This window comes from Neophocaena asiaeorientalis, unplaced genomic scaffold (assembly GCF_003031525.2).
Source record: "Neophocaena asiaeorientalis asiaeorientalis breed wild unplaced genomic scaffold, Neophocaena_asiaeorientalis_V1.1 scaffold336, whole genome shotgun sequence".
Taxonomy (NCBI): domain Eukaryota; kingdom Metazoa; phylum Chordata; class Mammalia; order Artiodactyla; family Phocoenidae; genus Neophocaena; species Neophocaena asiaeorientalis.
The window spans coordinates 1,622,110-1,639,364 of NW_020174788.1; the positions used below are offsets into that span (position 1 = coordinate 1,622,110).

At 50.6% G+C, this 17,255-nt stretch overlaps 1 protein-coding gene across 1 annotated transcript; it reads right to left on the bottom strand.

The window, feature by feature from the left end:
* Window positions 1-42: 42 nt before the first annotated feature.
* Window positions 43-15,758, bottom strand: NIPAL4 (NIPA like domain containing 4). The gene is made up of 6 exons (XM_024760144.1): window positions 14,953-15,758; window positions 11,566-11,805; window positions 7,976-8,032; window positions 6,711-6,801; window positions 4,319-4,479; window positions 43-3,155 (listed from the first exon to the last, which is right to left on the bottom strand). The coding sequence occupies exons 1-6, from the start codon at window positions 15,203-15,205 to the stop codon at window positions 2,527-2,529; spliced, it is 1,431 nt and encodes a 476-aa protein (XP_024615912.1). The 5' UTR covers window positions 15,206-15,758; the 3' UTR covers window positions 43-2,526.
* Between the last annotated feature and the right edge of the window lie 1,497 nt (window positions 15,759-17,255).

Here is a 17,255-nt window from a genome sequence, read left to right on the forward strand (position 1 = left end):
CCTACAGAGACCGTCTGTCCAGCCTGTGAGGCCACCATGGAAGATCTTGAGCCATAGAAAAGCCCTGGGTTTTCCCATGACCAGTCGAGGGAGCTGTTTGTCTTTGCACCTGGACACAGGCCAGTCTAGTTTTAATAGGTCTGGGGGTCACTCACGGCATGAATGATATAGATCGACTTGAGGATTTGTGAGAGCTTAAAAGTATTCACATGGGGCTTCCCTGGTGGCGCAGTGGTTAAGAGTCCGCCTGCCGATGTAGGGGACACGGGTTTGTGCCCCGGTCTGGGAGGATCCCACATGCCGCGGAGCGGCTGGGCCCGTGAGCCATGGCTGTTGAGCCTGCGCGTCCGGAGCCTGTGCTCCGCAACGGGCGAGGCCACAAGAGTGAGAGGCCCGCGTACCGCAAAAAAGTATTCACGTGAAGCTCTTAGCACTGTGGTTGGCTTCTCGTAAGGGCTCAGGCATGGGATGGGTGTCTTCCACTGACGCTATTCCCCAAACAGCCTTTCCCTCTCTAGTGAAGGCGTGGCTGTAGAAGGCACTGGAGGGACTTCCTTGGCAGCCAGAACTCTCCAGAGATTGGGGACTGGCCCCCCGGCACTAGAGGAACCTCTTTAATTGTTCCGTGTCCAAGGAAAGCCAAGATGTAAGTATCAAGTAAACACACTCAGAGGTCTTTATTCCTGACCCTGCGGACCACGCTCTCAGGGCCTTCAGATTACAGTCATTCTCAAGATCCAACATGTTGCATTGATTTTAGTTACAGAGAGAAATCCACATTCATTAAAAACTGTGGCTTTGAGGCTGGCGGTGCAGGAAGCCAGTCTGTTCCTTGGAGCTACAAGGCCAGCAACAGTTTGGCCTGGGCTTGGCTATGCTTAGGGCACAGGACGTAAACACAGGCACGGGTGTGGAGTTACACAGGGGAGGCTCTGCACCAGCTTGGGGGCTGAGGGCCAGGTCTTCCTTCTTTACAGATATACTGGCTCCCTTACCTCCCTGTCAATGGTCCTCATTATCAACTCTCACATTCTTGCTGCTGGAGAGAAGACAGGAAGGGAGGGGATATTAATTATGTCTCTCTCCAGCTGCTCTTGTTTTTTGACTGCCTCTGGTTAAATGTGAGGGGACCAAAGGCAGTCCCCAAAGCAGGTGGTGGTGGAGCAGTCGTGACACACTGCTTCCCAGTGTGGGCAGCTCATCAGTGGAGCTGGGGACTTGGTGGCGATGGGGTCAACAGCCAGATTGCACCCCGTGCCGAGCTTACACCCCCCAACTTGGTCACTGAAGTTCAAAGCTGATCCCACTGGCCAAGCCTCTAAGGCTTCAGCCCAGAAGTTACCCAGAGGGGACTTCCCTGGCGGTCCAGTGGTTCAGAGTCTGCACTTCCAATTCAGGGGGTGCGGGTTCAGTCCCTGGTCAGGGAACTAATAAGATCCCACGTGCCGTGCAGTGTGTCCAAAAAAAAAACAAGTTACCCAGAGCCTTTTCCACCTGGGTTCTTGGTTCACCACCAGAGTAAACACAAAAGTTAGCCCCTGGTTTCCAGAGAGCCTGTGTCTGCTTTCCTGACTGCCCCTTACTCTTCTCCCCATCTCCCCAAATCATATTGGTTTACTCCTTGAGGAAAAGGAAAGTGCATTCTGCTCGACAGCCAGGCTACTTTTAAGAGCAGTGCAATCGCTGTTCTCTTTGGAGAGTGAGGCAAAATGAAACACTGGGCTTGGCCAGCAGAGCTTGGCTGGGAAGCAAGCACCTTTTGTTGTTGTTGTGTTGTTTTGAGTTCTTAGATAACTGCCTGAATGTCTCCATGACTGACTCCTTAGGATGTGTCTAGAGAGGGAAGGGTGGGGAAGGGGTCGGGTGGATGGAGACAGATGCTGACCTCCAGGCTGGCTGCTCCCGGGAACGGGGCTGGTGGAAGTGTTTCCCTGAGACGTCAGGTGGCTTTCACAGTAAGCAGGTCAGCTGAGGTCTTGCCTCTGTCTCCGAAGATGAGGTGGCAAATGCAACAAGACATTTTACAGTAATTGTGTGTCTGTTGGTTCTGGACGGGAGGCATGGCGAGTTGCTCTCCGGGCCTCGGAGGGCCAGCTGCACTTCAGTCTTGGGCTCAGGAACGGTGAATCAGTCTCAGGAGGAGAACCAGTGTGAAGGATTTCCTGATGACCAACATTTCAGGGAAGTTCTTGGCTTGTGCTACATTCAACGGATCAAATCCTATCTTCTTCCCAACAACACAGAGATGGCACCGAGGAAACAAGTAGGACGGGAGGTCCAGGGGACCTGCTGGCACCAATATGTAGTAGGGTATTTGGTCACTGAGGCTGTGTTTCCAGGAGGTTCTGCCACCACTGCTCACTGGGTAGGGATTTTTCTCCCGGAAACAGCGGTGAGGTATGAATGAACGTCTCAAGAAAAGAGAGCCCACTGGTAAGAGTTGTGTTGAAAATAACCAGGTGGCTCTGAAATTGAGCAGTCAGGCTGTACCACAGGGCTCACCCTCTCACTCATGTATTCCAAGCTTTACGAATGGATTATAAATACTTCGGGCTTCTTCTCTGGTGATGGGGCGCTGGAGAGTTCTATGTGGTCCACAAGAACATTCTTGTCTTCGAGTCTAACGATGCTGGGCTCTGGGGCGGGAGGCGGGGTTGGGTTTTTGTGCATGTGGGGCAGGCTGGTCCGGCTGACGTCCAGGTCTTTGAAAGCGTGAAGCGTGAACACACCCAGGATGATGGTGACAAAGCCAGAGAGGGTGCCCACAATGTCCACGGCCGACATGCTGTGCCACTCCTTGAAGAGGACGATGGAGGAGGTCACCACCATCGAGGTGAAGAACACGTAGTAGATGGGGAACACCAGGGAGGTATTAAAGATGTCCAGCGCCTTGTTGAGGAAATTGACCTGAGTGCTGAGCGAAAGGGCCAGCACGAGGGACAGGATGTAGGGGAGAGGGTGCCGCACAACCGGCAGCCCCTGGAAGAAGTTCTTAATGGTGATGCCCAGGCCCTTGACGGCGGTCACGGAGAAGGCCCCGATCACAGAGCAGATGACGATGTAGATGAGGATATTCCTTTGTCCATAACGTGGGGCGATGACGAAGATGAGGATGAGGCAGGACACCAGCAGAAGCACAGCAAACACGATGTACCCTTTGTGGGGGATGGAGACAGGTAACCTGACCTGGGAGGATGCCAGTGGCCTCTAGAGCCCTCCACTCATGGCAATGGGATGTCTCATTAAGAACCTAGGCTTGGGGGCTTCCCTGGTGGCACAGTGGTTAAGAATCCACCTGCCGATGCAGGGGACACGGGTTCGTGCCCCAGTCTGGGAAGATCCCACATGCCGCGGAGCGGCTGGGCCCGTGAGCCATGGCCGCTGAGCCTGTGCTCCACAACGGGAGAGGCCACAACAGTGAGAGCCCCGCGTACCGCAAAAATAAATAAATAAGAACCTAAGCTTGGGACTTCCCTGGCGGTCCAGTGGTTAGGACTCCGTGCTTCCGACGCAGAGGGTGCTGGTTTGATCCCTGGTCAGGGAACTAAGATCCCACATGCCACCACCTGGTGTGGCCAAAAAAATTAAAAAAAAAGAGAACGTGGGCTCTGGAGTTAAACATGGGTCCCAGTTCCAGCAACACAACTTTTTAATAACTTGTACAAGTTATTAATTAAACCCCCAAGACCTCAGTTTCCTCTTTGTAAAACAGGATTAATATTAGGACCTTCCTCATAGGAGCTTTTTTGTAGGATTAAATTAATAACATGCAATTGACGGAATGCCACCCCCCCCCCCCCAAATGGGATGGTATTCGGAGGTGACGTCTTTGGGAGGTGATTCAGGCATGAGGGTAGAGCCCTCAGGAAGGGAATACTGCCCTTATAAAAGCGACTCCACAGAGCTCCTTTGCCCTCTACACCAGATGAGGACACAGCGAGAAGCTGGCCATCTATGAACAAAATCTATCGGGCCTTGATCTAGGACTTGATCGTGATCCCTGGAACTGTGAAACGTAAGTGTCTGTTGTTTATAAGCCACCCAATCCATGATATTCTGTTAAAACAACCTGAACTAAGACAATGCAAACAAGGCATTTAGAACAGTACCTGGCACATAACAAATACATAATAATAGCATCCCTACCTATCAGACTGGGAACCTGTAAGCTAGCCTCAGTACCCGCCCATCAGCTTTCCTCCCTGAGCTTGCTGCCTCCTCCTCCACATGGCAGCACCTGAGATGGCCAGAACCCAGTCAGACCTTTAACATGGTTCACGCCCAGTGCCTTCCTGCTCACTGGGAGCCTGGAGCCTACCTGTGTCTTTCATCTTGGCAGCCATCTCCACGATGGTGGTGATCTCCTCTTCCTCGGGGGCGTGTATCACCATCACTGTGCTACCGGCCACACAGATCACACAGCCCAGCTTCCCCAACAGGTTCAGACTCTCTCTCAGGAAATATGAGGAAAGGATGGCACTGCATGTGAAAGTGGAGAAAGGGATTACAGCAGCCAGCCCAGTTCCAGCATCCTGGAGAAAAGTGAGGGCTGAGCAAGGGCTCACTACTCTCACACATGGAAGCTTTTCTAGACCCCCTAGGAAATGTGTGAAATAGAAACTTATTTAGGGGAGGGTTACATTTGGGCTGGAGGAATCGATGACATACATGTGAATTTCTTTCATTTTAGAGACTGACAATATCCCCAAAGAGAAGAGTTGGAAGAGCCCTTCAAAGCACTCTTGTCTAACTTCCTACCCAATGAGCACATCTTCTCTTAACATTGCAAACAGAAGGCTTTCAGCCTTGGCTTGTATACGTCTGGCGGCAAGCAGCTCCCTCCTTCACAAGGCAAATGAATCCCTTGTAGGTTCATTCTGTTATTAACCCAAAATATGGTAGTTTCTACTCATCCCATATCTATTCCTTGAGCCATACAAAACATATCCATTCCTTCTTCCATTTGCATATGCCAATATAAACAACCACAGTGACACTTGGGCACACTTTACGTACTAGATATTGTGCTAAGAACTTCCCATTTATTATCTCACTAACATCTTGCAACTCTGAGAAGTAAAATATGTCCATTTTATAGATGAGAAAACTGAGTCCCACAGAAGCTTAAATGATGGCAAGATCATACAACTGGTAAGACACGAGCCAGGATTTGAACTCAAGTTCTGTCTAATTATAAAGCCTATGGTTTTCCCTCTAAACCTCACTGAGAAGAATTCTCCTGACTTCCTTGAGTCTTTTCTGGACAAAACACCTCCAGTTCCTTGCTGTTCCTTGGTGATGTGACTCTCATTCCCGTCACATCCTCCAAATAAGCCAGCAAAGGTGAAGGAAGAAGGCTGGTGAGACAAGACAGGTGCAATCGCTGGGGCATGCTTCTGTTTCTTTAAACAGGTGGCATTAGTTTAGGGCAAAAACCTGTTGGCTGACCTAAGGTAACCCAATGAGCCTCATGAGTCCTGCTTAAAGGTATCAGGAAAGAGGGGATTGATGTCTAACCTCCTTTGTATGTCTCCCATCTCTCCTCTAAAACTCCCAAAACCATTTTACCCACAATGCCTGTTCATCAGCACCCGGTAGCATTAGCAAAGGCAGAGGTCACACAGGGGAGGATCCCCTGCCGCTCCCAACTTCCTGGGATGGGAATCTGTAAACTAATCAGATACGCAATACTGGTATCTCAGCTACATCAGCCAACCGTGCCATGTGAGTCACGGCTCTATCTGGTTTTTGACTGCACAAATGCTGCAAAATTGTCATCAAGCTGGTAAAACAAAACAGGAAATTACAGGTGCTGAGTGTGGTGGGCTAGGGACTTACCGGGGCTCCGAGGTTAGGGTGACAATCAGAGCCAGCTTCAAATGGGGCTCAGGACCCCCACAGAGGAACTGTGTTTGTAGCTTGGGAGGAACGGGGCAATGGGAAGCACACACATTTAATATCAGCTATCTTTAATACCATCAAACATCTTCCAGGCCATGGGGCCTAGTGGTTAAGCACCCAGACTCTGAAATTCGACTGCCTGGGAGGGAATCCTGGCCCAGCCTCCTGGGACCTGGGTGACCTCGGCCAAGATGCTTAACCCCTCTTGGCCTCAGGTCTCCCCTCCTTTCTGATTAGGAGGGATGCTGTGAGGATTAAATGAGGGAATACATTTAGAACATTTAGCACAGAGTAAACCCGCAATATATGTTAGCTGTGGTTATTCTTCAGTGCCTGTTCTGTACTATGCACTTTCTGTACATCATCTCATTTAGTCCTTAAATCAACGCCTCCAGGCAGGTAATATGAACATCCCCACTTAGCAGATGGGAAATTGAGGCTTAGAGGAGTTAAGTGACCTGCCATGTAACTACAAAGTGGCAGAGATAAGGTTAGAACCCAGGGAGGGTTAATCTAGGGCTTGTACTTTCAACTTGTGTGATTCTCCTATTGGGGCACCAAAACACTGACATGAGACATTCAGCCTTGTGGCAGGGGAAGCCCTTCCACCTGGTTTGGGCTTGGCCTGCCCCTTCACTGCCCAGGCAGCAAACCATCCAAGGGTGCGGAGCTCTGAACAGCACACTGCCTCTTTCTGGAAGCTGAGACTGACCCAGGTCCTTGACTGCAAGTAGCAATTGACCCCATGTGCAGTTCCGGACATCAACAAACTGAAAATAGGAAGAGACAGCAAGAAAGGTGACAACAACCTTATGAGGATACTCAGCGCTCCCAGTGGTGTGACGACTGTCGCAGGAGCAAACGCATAGGCCCCAAAGTTGGCAACTTCTCCGGCAGCCACTAGGAAATTAAGGGGAAGAGAGGTCACAGTGGCTCTGATGCGCCATCTCCAGCCCAAATGAATCTGGGTGGAGACGGCTTCATTCAGTGTTCAATCATTCACAGAATCCCAGACCAGCATTCCTTAAAATCCCCACCCTTATGCTGTCTCCCTGCAGAATCTGATCTGAAGGTCAGGCCCAGATGATCCTGACCAAATCCTCCCATGTTAAAGATAGGGAGGTGGCCTGGAGTCCAGGGTCACATGGTGCTTTCTGGTTCTCGAGGTCCCTTGGCTTCTAGCCTAGGCACGGTTAAGTGTATCTCAGGGACTGCGAATGATTGGTCTGTATCTTCAAGGTAAGCTCTAGAAAGTGTTAATTATCAAATAAAGACACAGCTACAGTTACTGATTCTCCAGGTACCAAATGGTCCACGGAGCCGTCTTTCCCAGAGGAGTTATGGATAGTCTAGATTGACAGGCGGGTGGTTAGAAAGTCAGACATTCCCAAAGGGCCTACCTCTCCCCATATGAGTTTCCAGTTTGCAGACTCCTGCAAGTGCCTCTTCTGTCTCCCTGCTCGTAGGGAATGACCTGGGTCTGCCCTTTGAAAGCAGATGATGAATGGGATAACTCTGGCTAAGACAGGGATCAAAACCTGACTTAGGGGATTACAAATCGAAAGCTGGCTAATTTTCCGTCCCAAAGAATTAGGGTTTGAAAGCCAGGGAGGGTGGGTGGAAAGGAATGTGTGAATGTGAAAATGTGGGCAAACCTTAGGTGGCAGACCAGCCATGTTCTAAGTGAGCCAACAATTGCCTGTGGAATGGGGCAGCTGACTTAGGAGTCCCAGGCTGTGCCCTGCAGGAGTCCAGAAGACTCCAGCGGGCAGTCATAGCTCCCTGAATTTCAGGGGAAGTTGAGAAATTACACCTTTATCACTACCAGCTCTGTACAAACCTCTCTGGGGACAGATGCTTTATGGATGAAAGACTGACTTTGGATGGGGAAAGTGACCTGAGATGCAGGTAAAATGTTCTACCTGCAAAGACTGTTTAGATTCTCCCCCTAGAAATCTGGGCCTTGGATTCATATTTTGCACAATAGAGACAGAAATGCCCCATCCACCCCTCCTTTCATCTCTGCCTCTGTCATCAATAGGGCACTGTCCTTAGTAGCAAAGAACCCACTTACTGGTGAGAAATCCAGCCCACCACATTGCATCCTTCAGGTAGCCGTAGCCTCCGTCCACTGTAGAAAGGAATGGGCATGAAGTTAGAGGTTGGCCGTACTTTCTCAGGACCTTTCCTTCTCTACCTTCACTCGCCAGTCTCTAAGGGTTCAGTATATGTCAGCTGTGGTGAGTCCTCCAGGCCTGCTTCTGGGCCCTGTCCTGGGTGAGTTCATCCCTTCCAAAGTTTTAAATTCCATCTAGATACCCTATGTCATATATACACCCTGATCCTTTCTTCTTAGCCCTGACGTATATCCAGTTGCTTACTTGACAACTCTTGGGTCTCGCACAGGCATCTCAAACTCTGTCCCGAATGGAACTCCTGATTTTTAAATGCTCCCTACCCACCAAACGAAGCTCAGTAAGCGGCACCTCCGTGTACCTAGTTGCTTAAGCCAGAAACCAGGGAATCACACCTGACCCTCCCACTACTCCACCTTCTGCATCCATTCCATCCTGCTGATTCTGTCTCCAAAATGCATTTCACGTGTGTCCACTCTACTGCCACCCCCACCACCCAACTCCCAGGCACTATCACCTCTGGTCTGGGTTGAGGCAACTGCCTCCTAGGACTCCTCTGGTTCTTCTCTTGTCCCTTATAATCCATTCCTTTCATAGTAGCCAGGAGTTTTTTTTTTTTATTTTCTTTTTTGCGGTACGCGGGCCTCTCACCGTTGTGGCATCTCCCGTTGCGGAGCACAGGCTCCGGACGCACAGGCTCAGCGGCCACGGCTCACGGGCCTAGCCACTCCGCGGCATGTGGGATCTTCCCGGACCGGGGCACGAACCTGTGTCTCCTGCATCGGCAGGCGGACTCTCAACCACTGCGCCACCAGGGAAGCCCAGCCAGGAGTCTTTTAAGAATTATGTCACTCCTCAGCTTCTAGCTGGCCAGTGGCTTCGAAATGCTCTTAGGATAAAGACCAGAATCACTAACAAGCCTGTTCATAGTGTTGACCCTGCTCACTTCTCCAAAGGCTTCTCCTGCCACACTTCCTACTACAGTCTAGCTGCTCAGGCTGTCTTTGAGTTCTTCAAAAATGATGAGCTCTTTTTGGCCTCAAGGGCTTTGCATGTGCTTTTCCCTGTTTGGAATAGTCTTCTTAACAATATTTGCCTATATCTACACTTACTCTACAGGTCTCTGCTTAAATGCTGCTTCCACTAAAATGCCCTCCCTGGTCCCCTTATCTTTATTGTTTCCTCTTGGGATTCTCTCTCATCACACTCAGTTCTCCTTAATGACACTTGTCATTTATAATTTGATCTCTTTATTTTCTGAAATTTCCCCCACTAAAATGGAAGCTCCATGCAGCCAAGAATTGTGTCTGCTTTGTTCACACGATGGACTCAGAGCCTGGCACATGGTCAATACTCAGTATTGGCAACGAGGATGATGATGATTAGGGTGGGTTTTAGACAGTTTTGTGAAAATCCCAAAGTTGTATGTTGCTTTTTGTGAATGCCCTTTTTTCTAAGATGGTCTTTAACTTTCATCAGGTTCCGCAAGCAGGCAGAATCTCCCATAAAAGTGCTCTGAGAGCATTTTACTCTGAGTTGAAATCTCAGAAGATACTGAAAGAGCAGATTGGAGAAAAAATGGATTCCGGGGAAGCTGCCTTTCTGAATGGTCAGTGATACTTGCTCTGCTCTCTCCTGAGTGGAAGCAGCTATTTTTCTGGCACTCTGGGAGGTCTCTGGCCTTTCAAACCCTTGTCCAGAAGAGGAGATAGAGCAGCAGTGACCACTGATCCTGACTTCATGCCCACACCTCACAGCTCTCCATTTTAGAGCACACCCGGCTCTAGTCCTGGGTATCCAACTGTCTGTCAGGCTCTCCCACTTAGATCACAGTAAAACTAATACTGGTGCTTACTCCATGCTAAGCATCTTTCTAAACATACTACATATCTTCACAACAAGATATAGCTGGAACTATTCCTATCCCCATTTTTTCAGATGAGGAAACTGAGGCAGAAAAGCTATTTTTCTTGCCCAGGATCATAATCACCTGGAATTGAGGAGCTAGAATTGGAACACAAATAGTCTGCTTCCAAAGCTCAGTGTCCCGTAGAACATTAAACTGAACACGTCCAAACCTGAACACATCATCTTCCTAACAAATAGTCTGCTTCCAAAGCTCAGTGTCCCGTAGAACATTAAACTGAACACGTCCAAACCTGAACACATCATCTTCCTATAAACCTGCTCCTCCTGCTTCCTTTGTCTCAGAAAATAGCACCATCATCTCCCCAGCTGCTCAAAGCAGAGCGCTCTGAGTCACCTTGACTCATTTTTTCATCCTCCCCTTGGGGCCAGGCAACACCAAACCCAAACCCAGTAAGTCCTACCTTCAAAATCTATCTCTGGACTTCACCACTTGTCTCCATTCCCACTGTAATTTCCTGGCCCAAGTTCTGTTGTTTTTCTCCCCAAATTGGTCTCCCACCTTCCAGTCTTGTCTCCTAATCCACTCTGCACCCAGCAACCAGAGATCTTTTCAAATCGTAAATCGAACTATGTCACTCCCCTGCCTAAAACCTTTGTCACTTACAATTACACTCAAACTCTGGAGCCCGGTTTACAAGACATTTCATGAGCTGGCCCTCACCCCATCTCTTACCCCTCCATGCTCTAGCCATCCTGAGACAGTTTCAGCTTCTAATATCACTCATGCTCTCTCACCCCTGGGCCTTTGCACATGCTGTTCTTTCTGCCTGGAATACTACTTCTTTCTCTTTTCCCCTCACCTTGTTATCTCCACATCATGTAGGTCTCAGCTTCTAAATCAACTCTTACAGAAAACCTCCCCTACCCCTCAAGCCTGGCTTTACATGGCCCTCCAAAATATTGCCATAACATTCTTCATTTTCCCCATGATAGCATTTAACATGCTACAGAACAACTGTTTATCAACTTGCCTGTCTCTTCCACTCAACTCAATGCCCCACAAGGGCACTGTGTCCCCAGGTCTAGCACGGCACCTGGCACACAGCTGGTACACAATGAATGATGATTAAATGAACAAATTTTTTAACATAGGAGTCCTTTTCTCAACAATTGTTTCATGGATACATGTCTTATTTTTCAAACAAGCAAATCCCTGTGGACAGAGACTCAGTAATTCTTTCGTAGCCTATAAAGGAGCTCAGATTGATAGTACGTGAGGACGCACCAGTGTCCGACATTGCTCTGGGCAAAGGTATTATATTCCCATTTTGTAGGGAAATTGTGACTTGCCTATGATGACACAACTGGTAAGAAATAAAACCAGGACTAGACCTGGGGTTTCTGATTCTTGGCCCTGAGACTTTTCCCTGTCTTCACCCCAATTAACTGATCATGTAGTTCTCAGGAACTACTGGATTATAAAGGAAGGTATCCTGTTGTCGGTGGATCGGCCTCCCAACGGGACTGACAATGAGCCTTTTGTGCCTATCTAGGACAGGTTCTCAAACCGCTACAGTGGACCCCGTGAAGGGAGGTTCACAGGGCTGACCGAGGGCTTGCCACCCAGCACCCCACCCACCCCCGCCCCCCAGGAGCCTACCAGCCCGCGTGCCACCAGAGGCCACCAGTCGCTGGAGGCCCTTCTTCTTGAGGATGACGCTGCTGCCGATGAGGAAGCTGGACAGGATGGCCAGGCCCAGGCCGACGTAGAAGCTGTAGTTCTGCCTTAACTTCTCCTGCCAGCTGTTGGAGATGACACTGCTGGGCACCTGGGGGCTGAGGTCACCGACGATCTGGCACAGGACTTGTTGGGAGGAGCAGTACAGGCTGATCAGGGAACCTAGGGAAGACCACGGTGAGAGTCACGCTGGGGACATTTGCATGCAGGCTAGGGACCTTATCTTCGTGAACTCATCAAGTGCTTCCAACCATGTGTCAGATAAGTGCTGTCTTTGATTCCCACTTCATAGATGTGGAAATGGAGGCCTTGCCTAAGAACACAGGCTGTCTGACTCCAGAACTCCAGCACCTCACCACTAAGTTAGACTGATGCCCCCCCCGCCCCAACACCACGTAGGGCCCCACAGCTCTCAGGCCTCATCGAATCCAACCTCTCGGCCTCCACAGGAATCCCCTCCCAGCCTCTGGGCACATGGGCCTCCAACAGCTCAGGATCATACAGGGATCCTCCCCTCCCAGAGGCCTCTTCACTTACGTATCCCTAACTGTTCAGCCACAGGGCAGAGTCCTGACAGGTAACAGGAGGGAGTGAGGCTGGAGTCCACCGCCCCTCCTAGGCCTGAAGATGATGAAATACGAGCATCCTAGTTTGTCAGAACCAACCATCCCCAGGCCTTACTTCGAAGACCTCTGGTGCTTGTGGTCAGGGCTGAGGCCTCCTTCAGGCCTCAGAGAGGTCAGTGTCCCTGCCACTCCATGTAGGATCTGTCTTTAGCTCTCCTTCCAAGTCCTAGAGTCCATGAGAGTCAATCAGTTCTCATGCCCTTGAGCCAGCACACCCTTTGCTGGCTCTTCTGGCACAAATACCAAGGACAACAGGACAAACTTGGGCATGAGGCGTAGACCCTCAGTCAGAAGAACTAAGCTGCCCAAGTTCAAGGAGACAGTACAAAGCACAGGCAATAATCCTCTGGTACTCGCAGGGCCCACCACCCTGGGGCTTCTCAGGAGCATCCCTTATCATGGAAACGGCAGAGTGGTCATGCCCAGGGTTTTAGCTGAAGAAACTGGGGCCCTGAGAAGCTTGGTAACCTGCCTAAGGCTACACTGGTGGTAAGTGGTGTAGCCAGAATTGCTTCCCTAGCCCATATAATACCGAAGTTCATGCTCTCAGTCACCAGAGCCCCCTGCCCCCCCCCCCACAACACACACAGACACAGCAGGTGGCAAGGGGGATGGGGTGTCATTTAGCCTCTTGAAGGTTACCTTAAAACATGAGCTCCCTGCTAACATCTAAAAATCCAGAGATTTCCCATGAAAGTCCAGCTTCAGGGCTGCCTTTGCTTACTCTGCTGGGCACACGGTCCCATAGGCAACAGTAAGCTGTGGCTCAGCAGTGGTTTTACCCCTAGACAGGACGTGCTCTTTGCGATTCCCCTGAGTCCACACGCGGCTCCCTTCAGTCATTTTTGTTATGTGCTCGGCCCCTATAAGCATCTGAGTTTGTGACCTTTGGTAGTAGTAGGTCTTTTTCAAACTGTGGGTCACAAAGACCCAGGCTCGTGTGCCAAGGATGTAGGCCCGGGCCAGGCACTTCTCCTTGAACCAAGCTAGATCTCTAGGCCTGCACTAGAAGGGCCCGAAGTCCAAAAGGTCAGGCAGCTTTAGCTTTGGCATATCTAGAGCACAGAGTGGCATTTTGGCGTAACGAAGGAAGGGCACTGTTGACCTTTCTTCCATGGCACAGAAGCATGGAACAGCAGAGCTGGAAGAGCCCTTAGAAGGCATCCTGTCTAACCCTCTTTCTTTTCAGCTGGGGAAACTGAGGTCCTGAGATGGGGAAGGATTTGCTTGAGTCTCATAAAAACCTGGTGGCAGAGCTGGGTCTGGAACCCACCAGGGGACGCCCATGTGTCTTCTGCAGTGGGAGACCTCTCTTTCCAACACCTGTGTCACAATCCAGAGAAGATGAGACAAGAAACCATCTGGGTCCCTAATCAAACTTGTTCTGACTGCTCACTCCTGTTCCTCAGTTAGGGCAAGAGTCAAATCCTGGGAGTTCCCTGAATTCAGGAAAAGAGCCAGAACCTGGGAGGATGTGGGCCAAGGAGGGCAACTCCCAAGAGGAAGGCCAAGCCCATTTCCACCCGCTTCCCCGCCCTCCTGAAGGTTCATCTCCAGCAGGTGGAGCCAAAGGGTGGGCCTGGCTCTTTGGGGGAGGCTTGAGGCATCCAAGGGGCACAGTGCCCTCCATCGAGTCAAGTCCTCCCACAAGGGTAAAAAGAAAAGGAGAGAGGGCTGATGGCCAAAGGAAATCCAGTTCTGAGGAGTGTGCTCATCTTGACAAATGGGTGCTGGGCCAGATGATTCCTGCTTCTCTTCCTGAATATGCTAAGACTGGGGAACATGTTTCTCCCCAGGGGAAGACGAGGCTGAAAATGGACCGCATCATTGTTCAGAAAACTAAGGCCAGCTAACACCCAGCAGGCCCGCTTTGAAAGCTTCACTGGAGAGGAGAAGTTAGAAAAACAGGGATATCCCATAGGCTGCATACCAAGACCAGGTAGGAAAATGGAGAAATACCAAGAAAGGAGATGAGCACAGTACAGGTTTTAGAATCTAAGAGCCCTGGTTCTATATTCCATTTCCCCACTGTACTACCTTGAGCAAGTTCATCAGACTTTTCAGAGCCTCATTTTCCCTACTTCCAGAATGGTGACAGGAAGGTAATAATATCTACCTGCCTTCTAGAGTTGTGTTAAGGATTAACTGGGATAATGCAGGTAAAGAGCCTAGTCCACTACCCAGGTTTATAATAAGAACTTGAGCATAAAGCCCAGAATCTTTCCTCATCCTTTCCTGGGTTGTTCTTTCCCTCCTTTTCCTAAAAGGTGGATGTGGGTTTGGGGGTGGTGAGTCTCTGCGCCCTCTACCCTGTCTTTGATGAGCCCCAGGGGGACAGACCTGGGCAGGTACTAAAATCTGAAGCAACTATACATAAAACCCCCCCCCCCCCAACACACACACCTCTTGGTAGACCCGCTCCAATCGATAAATCCCGCCTCTTCCCTCCCACGCACGTCCCCCTTTCTCCCATTCCCCCCTCAGCTACCCAGCTCCAAAGAGGGGGAAAGTCAGCCAGAACCCTGCTCCCTCCCAAGACGGGCCTGAGAACTGGGTGGGGGACGACGCATGCGGACCCCCTCCCCGTTTCGGTCCCCCTGGCAGGAGAGGACGCAGAGGAAAGGAGCAGCAGGGAGGGAAGGTGAAGCGCAGAGCACACGGGTTCCCCGCTGGCCTCACGCACCGTTCTCGCAGCTGGTGTTGCTGGCCGGCAGCTCCATGGGGCGGACGGTGCCCCGGCTCCCCGGCTCCGGAGCAGGTGGCTGAGATTTGTTCCCCGCGTGGCCGGCGTGCGAGGAACAGCCGGGGTCGGACCCGGGGGTGGGGAGAATGACGCGCCCCAGAGGGGGAGGGTCCCCGGGGAGGAGCCGCCCGGCCTCTTGGGCAACTCCGTGGGCCTGGGGCCCTGTGCTCGAGTTGCCCGCGGAGGGGCGCATGCCCTCCGGGGGCGCGGAGGCTGCCTGGATCCCGGAGCGGGGCGTCACCACCTCGCCCCAGGCAGGAGGCGAGGGGGCGGGTCCCCGGGCGCCGCCTCTCCTCGAGACGCCGGACCAGCACCTAGACAGCTGATGGGCTCCAGGGTGGCTGGAGAGGGTTCAATTTTCTGGCTGAGGTAGAAGTGGGAACGTGGGGACTAAAAGGGGGGAACTGCTGCCAGTTGGGGCTCTCTCGGGCCATGGGCATCCAGGACATTGGGTTTTTTTCCCTTCCTGTCTGCCTTCCTGGCTTCCTACCTCCCTGCCTTATTTATTTATTTAACGTAGGTCTGATCTGCACTGGGGCACTAGTATGCAACAGGCACATAGTAGGTGCTCAATAAAGGGCGATACATATATGTGGAATGAATGGGTGATACAAGCTTGGTAAATTGAATGGAAGAAGGAAATGAAGTAACTGGAGACCAAAATGAATCAAACATATTCCCTGTCCCCCAAGAACCTTATATATTATTAATAGGGGAAACAAAATGGGATCAACTATCTAGAGACTGGTGTTTTCCAAATCACCATCAAAAAGAAAAATGGTGGTGGGGCTTCCCTGGTGGCGCAGTGGTTGAGAGTCCGCCTGCCGATGCAGGGGACACGGGTTCGTGCCCCGGTCCGGGAGGATCCCACGTGCCGCGGAGCGGCTGGGCCCAAGAGCCATGGCCGCTGAGCCTGCACGTCCGGAGCCTGTGCTCCGCAACGGGAGAGGCCACAACAGTGAGAGGCCCACGTACCGCAAAAAAAAAAAAAAAAAAAAAAAATGGTGGTGATGGAAAGTATATTTGTTACTGTGGGTGCTAGTAAAACAAGTTCGAGAAACACTGAGCTGGACCTTAAAAACACTTGTGTATTGCTTGCTATAGGCCAGGCACAGCTGTTAGTGCTGAAAACTCCCAGTTCATTTAAACCTCATGACAAACTTACTTGTAGCTTTATGATTTATAGAAAGGAAACTGAGGCACAGAGTGATCTAGTAACTTGCCCCGGGGTCCTAGCTAGGAAGCAGAAGAGCCAAGATGAAATGCATGCTCCCAGCAACCACACCAAGCCTGGCATTTTAGGCTGAAATAACTCTGCTCCCAAGGAGTGAGGACTGCCAAGAAAGTAGTGGTGGGTGCCGAGAGGTCACTGGCCTTCTGGAGCAAGTAGCTTTTAAAAGTGGTTATTTACTGAGTCTTCACTCGGGGACAGATACTGTACTAAAGGCTTACAGGCATTATCTCATTTAAGCCTTCTGTGAGGCAGGTGCTAATCTCCATGGTACAGATGAGGGAAAACGGTATTAAAATTTTTTTGATTATGAAGTAATTTTGAATTTACAGAAGAGTTACAAAAATATTTCACAGAGTTCCCATATACCTGTCACCAGCTTCCCCTAATAACATTTTGTATAGGAATAGAAAAAGCCATATTTTAAATACTGATAAACTACCCCCGCCCCGTCCCCACAAGGTCCCAGAGCCAATAACTGAGGGCGCCAGGAGTAAACAGAGCTGCTATATCCTCACCCTGTCTCCCAAGCCACCACCCTCCACCCTCTGCTGGTAGCCTTCTAGCTGGGCCTCAAAGGGAGGGTCCTCGCAGCACGTGGCTTCCCTTAACTTGCTGGATGACTTTAAAGAGTCACCTTCTCTCCAGAAGGATCAGTTTCCTTATCTGTCAAATAAGACAGACCTTCCTGCTCCTGTGTGTGTGTGTGTGTGTGTGTGTGTGTGTGTATCTGTGTCTGTGAACCACCATGGGGTCCAGGGCGGGGTGGGTAGGGCAGAGGTTAGAAAGGAAAGGGAAGCCACAGGTCTTGCCCACGTACCAGATCCAAGTTCATGTACCTTTACCCCTAACACCCAGGCCTGTCCCTAACCTTGGAGGGATGTGGCACCAGAGTTCAAATGGAGGTGAATACTTCCAAGACCAGCATGAGTTCTTTCAAGACACAAAGGAGCCAGAAACTGGAGACTGGCCCTACTGGGAAATGATACTTCATTAGAGAAAAATGAATGTA